Genomic DNA, 9,101 nt, shown 5'->3' with positions numbered 1-9,101 from the left:
TCATCAGAAAAATCTCAGCAACATGTTAAAAAAAATTCCAGATGAAAAAAAGTAAAATTAAAGAAATTATATTTTTCTATTATGATTTGTCGAGCCGTGAAAACTCCGACTGCGAGCGAGATAACATGGGCGCAGCAATGACGCAGACCTAGGCGTAGGACCATCTATACTGTCACTTGTAGAATCCAAACTTACTGACTCTTGTAGAGAATTTACTGTATTCCGCTCCTCGTTTCTTTTCGCCGCCGCTCCGATTCGTTCTCTTCCGGCTCGATGCTTCTTCTTTTTTTTCACACACTCACACACCTCACACTCTTCCTCCTTTTCTCCGCACACACACACACGCGATCGACTTGACACCCATGTGTCTAAACATAACAAACACGCCACGCACGATCGTCTTCCATTCCTTTCCAGGCCATTCACACCAGTCTCTCACATTCACTCTTTCATACCAAAGCCCCACAACTCACACACACGCGCAGCCAATGCGGCCCTCTCTTTCTCTCCTTCACCCTCGTTCACACTTTCGCTCCCACAAAATTATCTTTTGTAATGATAAAATTTGGAAGATGTAGAAAAGCCTAAGGCACTAATATTTTGGTACAAAGAATAATTTAATCAACGGAATCTCATTTGATTAATTTCTTATCAAATTTCACTAATTACGCCATTTCTAATAATTTTTTACATAAAAATTCCTAAGTTCCTATGTAAATATTGTCGACAACGTATTACAGTGATTTATCCATCCAATAATAATGAAAATAAAGAAACTCAGAAATTGTTAACCCTTTCTATTACCATCGAACAACGCTTCGAATCACCCCTGAACAATATTCCTCCCTGAAACCATTCCGGGAGCATCGAATTTCCAACGCTAGAAACGCCCTTACATGTTCAGAAACCATTCATCGAACCACCCTTAGAAACATGGCCATCGATTTCAATTCTAATCGCCATAAATTCTAATGATTCTAATTCGAACACCAGGTCGTGGTTAAGTATTTGCACGGCACACCGGCACATCTATCCTCCGTTTCGTCGATAATCGATCGCTCCCTTTATACACCTATGACCCAACGGCGAAGAACGAATTCATTCTTACCTTCGATCTTCCCTCCACGCGTTTCTCTTGGTTCAACTGAATCCAGGCGTCCCATCGGTGCCTGTAGACAGTTAGAGTGTTCCACTCGTTCAGCCTCACTGTTTGCGTGCTCCTGACGGTGCCAACTCCGCTGCCGCAATCGAACCTTCGAACAAATAGCGCAATTACGTCACTTTCGCTTATGCTGTAATTCGTAACAGCGAGATTTGTGTGTTTCGTTTTTTGCCCTTCGTTCAAAGATCAGATAAATTTTTTTAAAGAGCTTTTCCTAACTCTTTTTACGGAGAAAGTAAAATTTTTGGTAATTTTTAGTAACTTTGAACGAAAAATGCCAGAGAACTTAAAGAAATGAAGAATTGAAGACGTAGAGAACGTTTGGGATGAATGGGTGAATAAATACGCGTCGTTTCTATGATCGACGCTAATTTTCTTTCACATTTCTGCTAGTCAAGCTACTGTGAAAATTTAATTGTGAAGGATCCCTTTCTTACCCGCGAAAAATTTTCCACTGTTTAACAAGCTCTAACTTTCGACGATAGGATCTTTTCTCGCAAGTTTTTCACATGGGTGCACTTGCAAAAATTTTGTAAAATTAGAACCGTATTCCAGGCGAAGCGTTAAGGTACCGGCGTTAGAAAAATCAATACTCCGTCGGAGATTTTTCAAATTTTTTCACAAGTGTGCCGAAAATCGTGTCACAAGATGCAAAATTTTATCTAACTTCGTTTAAAATATTTTAAGGCGACGCGAATGAAACGCATAACTTAAAAGAAAATATTCTTGTAAGTTTCTTGTAAATATTCTTGGAAGCTAAAAATATTTGCCTCAGAAAATTTCTATAAAAAATACAATACAAAGAAACACGAAAACTCCCTGTCCAATTATTACTCTCCACTTTTCAAACTTTCTTTTTTTTGAATTTCACTGTTATCCACTTCGCGGAATTCCGTTTCTCACATTGTTCAAGTATCGCTGTGCAGCGAGAAATCCAGATTTACCCGAGACAGAGGAACGCTTCGTGCGTATGAAGTCGGTCGAGTATCTTAAACGTGGATCTCTAAGGATTCATTGGCGCGGGAATCGTTCGCGTGGCAGCCTCTTAGAAAAACCTATTTCCGGAATAATGGATCGCGTGGTACGTGTACCTGAAATGTGTTTCAGCCTTGCGGGAAAAGTTTCTCCGTCCACCTTGGACCGTGTATCGTGTAATGAAAGAGGAAATTAAGGCGGAGGAAACGTGATGTTAAATCCGTTTGGAACAGCTCTAGCGATGAAGCTTTTGAAAATATTTCAAACAACAAATAATAATTCTCGTGTAATTTAAACAATATTTTATCAAGGTTCGATACACTTCGATGCTCAAAACGAGTTTATTTTGGAAAGCAGCGAGTACTGAAAAAATTTCCTGCGACTTTTCTGTCAGCGACAAACTTAAATTGACTTCCTTGAAATTTTTTTATAATTTATTCAATTAACCAGACATTTGAACAATATTTCCACGGGAATCATCCTGATTTAATACTGAAAATTAATTAACCATTATCCGAATTCTATATTGCAAATCCGCGCGAATTTTCCGCGTTAATTCCTCGACTTTCGCGGCACAATAGATCCGAGGTTTTTCGTTCGACGACGCGGAGGGACACACGCGTCCGAACGGAAATGAAAAAGTGTTATATCTATTAACTATTCCATAACGCAGCCGTCAATCAAGCGGCGATCGGGAGATTAACGCGAGCACGAAACCGCGTAATATCCGTGAAATTTGTGTCGATGAAAGGAGAGGGAGACTCATTGAAACGGACGATGCGATTCGACGGTGCAATTACTCGTTCACGGTGCAACGATTCCGCGGATAGGATGCCGCGTGCTCGCGTGCCGCCATTATCTCGCGCTTGGCCCCCTTCATTTTTCGATAATAACGTCGATACGGTGGAAACGGTCCAAGGATATGAGCACCACGGCCAGAGGTTGAATATTAAAGCGATAACGATTCCGGCCTGCTTCGAACCGGCTGCGTTCCGACTTTTCCACCTGAATATATTTGCACGGACCAACTACTGTGCGATTCAGCTGTTTCAGTTGATGCTATATACCAGTCGAAGTAGGTTACTGTAATTCGTTCTGTTACCGTGTGCAGCTTTGAGAGACTTTTTCCACAATTTAACAGTCTTGTATTGTGTGTAACGAGTCACGCTTGCGGCGATGATTATTTTAGCTCATGGATCGATCAACTTTGATCCAGAGCTTTATATTTTTTATTTCTAAGGGTGTGGAGTCATTTGTATGAAAAATAGCATGGACAGAGAACAGAGAAAATGCTGATAATTATAAATAAAAAGAAAAAATTAAATTAAAGCAGAAATTCAGATGTAAGCCTGAAAACAAATTGAGGGAGGCTCCACGTTTTTCTGCAGAATTTGGAAGTGACGTGGTGCAAATGATTACCCGCCAAGTGGGTAACAAAAATATATTTATTTAAACGTAATGCTTAAACTAATTTCAAATGTACTATGTGATGCGCGTGCAGAGAATGTCTACGACAAAAGGCCCCGTGCCTTTTTCGGGGCTCCCTTAACACATTGGCGACGGGGCTCTTAGAGTGATTTCGCGTCTTTTCTTTCAATCGTCACTTTTCAACTAATTATTATTTTTCAAAGTAATTTTCAAGAATGCGGCAAATTACTTTTTCGTAAAACGTATACAATTATTAGAATTCGTGAAACATCTGTCACGGCATTTCTGAAAAGAAATTCAATCATTCACCGCGTTTTATAAATTTACTCTCAGGCAGATATGTGAAAATCTCAATGACGTATTTCGCGTCATCCGGAATCCAAGTGAATATCCGACGCAAATGTGTTGAGTAGCCACTTTTCCCTGGGAGAGTCCCAGGAAGTGGAGGCGCGGGCCTGCATTGCCGAGGCAATACTCTTGTCCTCGAGGACGAAGAAACTCGGAGATGTTTGGAAAAACATTTCTCGATTCTTCGCCTCGAGGGCCAAGAGTCGCCAGGCCTAAGTGCGTGGCCCCACCGTGGCGGTCGCCACAAGAATTATAATGATTATGCTCAAAATGTGACGGAAAACATATTGTATTCATAGTTTTGCTTTTTAACTTTAAGTTTACTAAATACAAATTATGTATAATATTTCATTATTTATCAATTGTGAATAGCCGAGACTAACCTAAGTAGCGATTAAAAAATCGTAAAGAAAAGGGTTAAATTTTTTGTTTAGTGTCTTAATTGGGTCCATTTTTAGGCGGAAGCTCGATACTTTGAGTGTGCAATTACAAATCACTGTGAATTTTCAGCGGTTACTTCACGTTGATTCTTGTGTGCTATACGAGTGTAATACACTTTGCGTTTTGCACCGATAAAACAGTATAATTGACAATGGTAAATCTCTGGAGAAATACAGCATTGCATTCTGTGTCTCCCTCGGTGAACAGATTCGAGATAATTTAAATCATTCCAGTACACATAGCGTTTTAATGAAGTACTTCAACATGTAATAAATACACAGTTAGAAAGGTAGAAATTCCAATATCATAAATTCCACTGAGAAAATTTTTATCAAGAGAAATTCCAATTTCATAAATCACACTTATTAAAGTTTCATCGAAAAGAAATAGCACACTCCGAAATTTGCGTGAAAATAAACAATGCAGAAAATTATTCGAAAAAGTGTGAAATGTGGGACAAGAGCGTGAGCTAACGAGAACTGACGAAAAGTTCGAATTTTCGTCGATTTACTCGCTCACTGTTATCTTCGTCTCGATTCGGCGCGTTTCAGCCTCGTTTCCGAAGCGATTCCGGAACGAAGGACAGAAAAGAGCCGTGCTTAGTCGCGGCGCCAAGGGTCGGATTCTAAGTTGCGGTAATTATCACTGTCGGGGGGTAAACGACATGGTAATGAGAAATTTTAACGAGTTATGCCGAGTGCAGCGTAAATCCCGCGCAGCCGAAGTACGTAATTAATAGCACGCCGCTCGCGGCACGCGTGTGCTACTTGCAAGTTTTAAGGCATACTCTACACGCAGCTCGCCAATTGTAATTCTAGTCTGAGAGTTATGCCTGCTTTCCGTTTTACAACTACAACAATTCCCTTCGTTCCGCGTATACCCGTTCGCTTATGTTCTTTTTATCACGCGAAAATTGCGCGTGAACCTACGAACATTTATTTTTCAATTATGTCGCCGGCTACTTTGCGACATATTAACATTTGCATTTGTAATTTGCCAATCGATAAATTCTGCTTCACAAATGATTGTAGGTTTTATCGAGATCGAAAAAAGAGAAAGAATTTTGGTAATTGGTAATTTGGCGAATATTTAAATTAACACGTACGAATGTGAGTGGATGATAGAAATATCTGGACAATTTAAAATATCAAGAATAAATTCGAGTGCAAAAAAGTATCCACTGTAACGACGATACAAGCAATTTCTCTTTATTCGCAGATCGTTATTCGTTCGTCCAAGCGGAACCGCTTAGCGAACGTAGATCGTCGTGGCTTCTCTCCCGAATTCCACCTTTTTATCTGCTGTACGGAATGTCGTTTAAAAATGAAATAGCGGAAATGCTAAATAGTCGAAAAGTTCTTGTGCGCCGCTTTTCGAGGAAATATTTGAAATGTTAGAACAGTGCAGAGACGGTTGGCGAAGTTTAAAACTGGGAATTTCCGCTTTGAAGATGAGTCTCGTTCAGAAAGGTCGCCGAAAATTTCGCTTTCTTATCGAAAATTCATTTCCCATTGAGAACTATTTTTCCATTGAAAATTATTAATTTTTTATTTTCTTTGAAAATTATCTCAATGAATAAATTGATAAATTACCATAACGCGAAACGATGGCGACAATATTACCTCAAATTAAAGAAGAAAATAAATATATCATAAATAGCATGATTTAACCAAAGAGCATAAAACATGGCGGAATATTCCGACAAACCAGATATCTCAAACCGAGTTCGACGATGCTTTTTTTTGCATCGGAGGTGATCGCGGGGAAAGCCGATTATCAAGCGAGGAGATACTCGAGGACGTGAAGGGAGAAACGGAAATTCAATTCCGGCCATTGTTGCGAGATACAGTCACGTGGGTGTCTAATGCCTCTTAAGGATAAAGTGGAACAGGGCGACGATTCCTCCCGTTCGTTCGAAAGTCATTCGGGAGCTAGCTAGAGCCTGGTGACGCAGTTTCCACCAGCTGCGAAATAATTAAGAAGTCCCCGAGGGGGTGGAGAACGCGAGGATCGCCTGACCCTGACCTTGTTCAAACGAATGCTTCTTCGCGATGCTACGAACCGAGAGATGCACTTGACATTTTCGCCACGCTGGAGAAAAGTCACGTACCCAGAGCCTGCAAGCTCCGCGTGAGTAGTGCATTACGATTGTTGGTGCAATCGCGAGTGATTAATTTATAATTGAGGCAATTTGCGTTTAGAGTTGATAGATGTTTTCAGGGAAACTGTTTTTTCGTCAAGGGTGTGTGTTTTTCAGGAATTCTTTTTTAGTATTTTTGGGCAATTAGCGAGTTTATTAAAGTGGGTGATCTATTGAAAAATATTTTAATGAAAATCCTACACCGGTCCATAACGGTCTCACCAAAAATAAAAAATAGTAAACTGTTAAGAAGGAGCTTACGTATTTTTTATTTATCAAATTTAAAGGTTTGTTGGAAATATCGATCTAAATTATAAAATTCGGCACGAACTTACGAGACGACCTGATAATTTTCTTGAGTGTAGTAATGAGTGAAACAACGGAATGTGACGATTTTTAAAGAGCTATCGTGAGATACTCAGGCTAAATCGAAAATAAGACACTTTTATCAAAAAAGCAATTTATGGACGGAATTTTGTTTCAAGTATACTAACTGCGAGGTAATCGAACGTGACGATCGAATTTTCAAACAATTATCCAAGTTATTATTAATAACCTTTAAAAAGAACTATCGTGGAATATTCAGGTTAAATAGAAATGAAAAGTTTCATCACTCAATTATTTCTGGAAAATAGCATTTTCCAAGTGGCCTCCTTCGCAGAGAATACATTCTTGTAATTGGGTCAGAAAATTCTCTATTACTCGTAGCAATCGAGCAGTATCGATTGCTTGAATTTCGTGTTTTCTTTTTAAATCTACGAGTACAACTTGAGCATCTCAACGATGGCTCTTGAAAAATCATCAATAGAATGAAACTTTCATCGTGGATTATCTTTCAACCGGACCTACATGTGTATTAATGCATACAGCCACTTTAGAAGTTTCAGCTTCCTTCGGGTAGACACAAGAAATTAGCTTGGGAGTCAAAGTTGAAACGAAGACATATTGCAGCGGAAGATTTATATGGTAATTTTGAGGAGTTGCGTATGTTGTCTAGGTTAGACTTGGGATCTTTCATTGTTAAACCATTCTGGAATGATGAATACCTACGTAGAACTTGAGTTTGCGATCTTTAGCAGAAAGCTTCTCGACAAACAACCAAGAAACAATTCTATCCTCTTTATGTAAAATGTCCCATTTATCATTTTTCCATTTTTCAAGGTGTTTTGGAGCTCCAAATATTTTTTATCCTTCGAGCAAACTTAAGGACTCTACGAACAGCCTAATTTATTTATCCCAACTGTTTTACAGGTAGTTCTACCAAATTTGATCTTTCAAACAAACTTAGAGTGTCCTATGCACTCTGTAGGACTCTAGAAACAGCCTAATTTATTTATCCTATCTTTTTACTAAATTTTCACCTCGTTTTCCTTCAATGTTCAAAAATATTAGGACCACTGAAGCTATTCTAAAATAGTAGCCTAACCGAAATTGAAGTTTCAGCCTAAACCACCTCATACACCTCAAACCTTCAATTCTCCAGTAGCCTAAGCAACCTCCCGAAAGATTCACCCGACATCAGCACAAAAACCTGTTAATTATTAAATTAACGAAGGCAAAACTATCTTCTATCTAACTTTTGTCAAACAAAAGCAGTCTTCATCGTTTCAGCAGACTCTCATTAATCCAATTACACATCACACTTCAAAACAGCAATGGCGACAAGATTGCAGGGAAACATTCATTCAGAATCGTCACTATTCCTCTTCAGCTCTATCAGGTGTATATCACGGTTTGAAGCTCGTACAAGCCAGTGGTAAAATACGTATATAATAGAACTGTAAGTACCTGAAGAGGTCAAGAGGGTAAAAACAGTGTCTATCGCGGCGGCGTATTCGCGCGAAAGAGGTATATGAAGGGATTCCGCACGGTTCCCTTAACAGAATCTTTTGGACACCGTCCAGGACCCAATTTCTATTTTCGCCCGATCCATGGCTCGCGCGATATTACTTCCGTTTCGAGCTGGTTCACCGCTCGAGCGTGCATGTAACCGTAATGCGGACATCCGTGTACGTGAAAGTGATTCTTTGAGCTTCTCTCGCCCCCTTTTTGCTCTCCTGCTGCCTGGTTTTGGTCGAAAGACACACCCGTACAACGACGGATACGTGTACACGGCTTAACCGAAGAAAAGACCACTCAGATTGGATAGGTAAGCCGGAAAACTCGGGGCGGTGAGATTTTGTTCCAGGGTTGAAAGCGAACTGGTAACTACAGGACCGCGTATAGGATCACGCGGATGCTTCTTTCAGGCTTGGTTGACTCGTGGGAAGATTTCATTTTATCTGAAAGCCGTGCTACCAGAGAGATACCTGGCTGTCTTCTTCGTGTAAGAGGGGAAGTGGCTGTTGTTTGAATAAAGGATGACTTCGAGTTATGACTGGGACATAGTTTTAATTGAATTAGCTGGTGCAAGTGAAGACGTGGGTAAAAAGGAGTGAATATTTTGACACGGGAAAAACAAGGAATCTTTACGTAGTCATGTAGCGGTGTATAGAGCATAAATAGATAAGAATTTTTTAATTTTTTAAAGTTTTATGCAGAGATATTGAAATTTTAGCACTTGCGATTAATTATTTTCTGAATTGGGGAAAATTTGAAAATTTTTGC

The 9,101-nt window shown here is 39.6% G+C and overlaps 1 protein-coding gene across 1 annotated transcript in view; it reads right to left on the bottom strand.

Moving 5' to 3' along the window:
- Positions 1 to 9,101, bottom strand: part of LOC108572105 (pikachurin) — a 272,858-nt gene that overhangs the window by 54,524 nt on the left and 209,233 nt on the right. The window contains exon 6 of the mRNA XM_017934297.1: positions 1,109 to 1,253. Coding sequence (XP_017789786.1) covers positions 1,109 to 1,253 — 145 coding nt within the window. The remainder of the gene's footprint in view (positions 1 to 1,108; positions 1,254 to 9,101) is intronic.

This window comes from Habropoda laboriosa, unplaced genomic scaffold (assembly GCF_001263275.1).
Source record: "Habropoda laboriosa isolate 0110345459 unplaced genomic scaffold, ASM126327v1 scaffold110, whole genome shotgun sequence".
Lineage (NCBI taxonomy): Eukaryota > Metazoa > Arthropoda > Insecta > Hymenoptera > Apidae > Habropoda > Habropoda laboriosa.
This window is presented reverse-complemented; position numbering and strand designations above follow the sequence as displayed.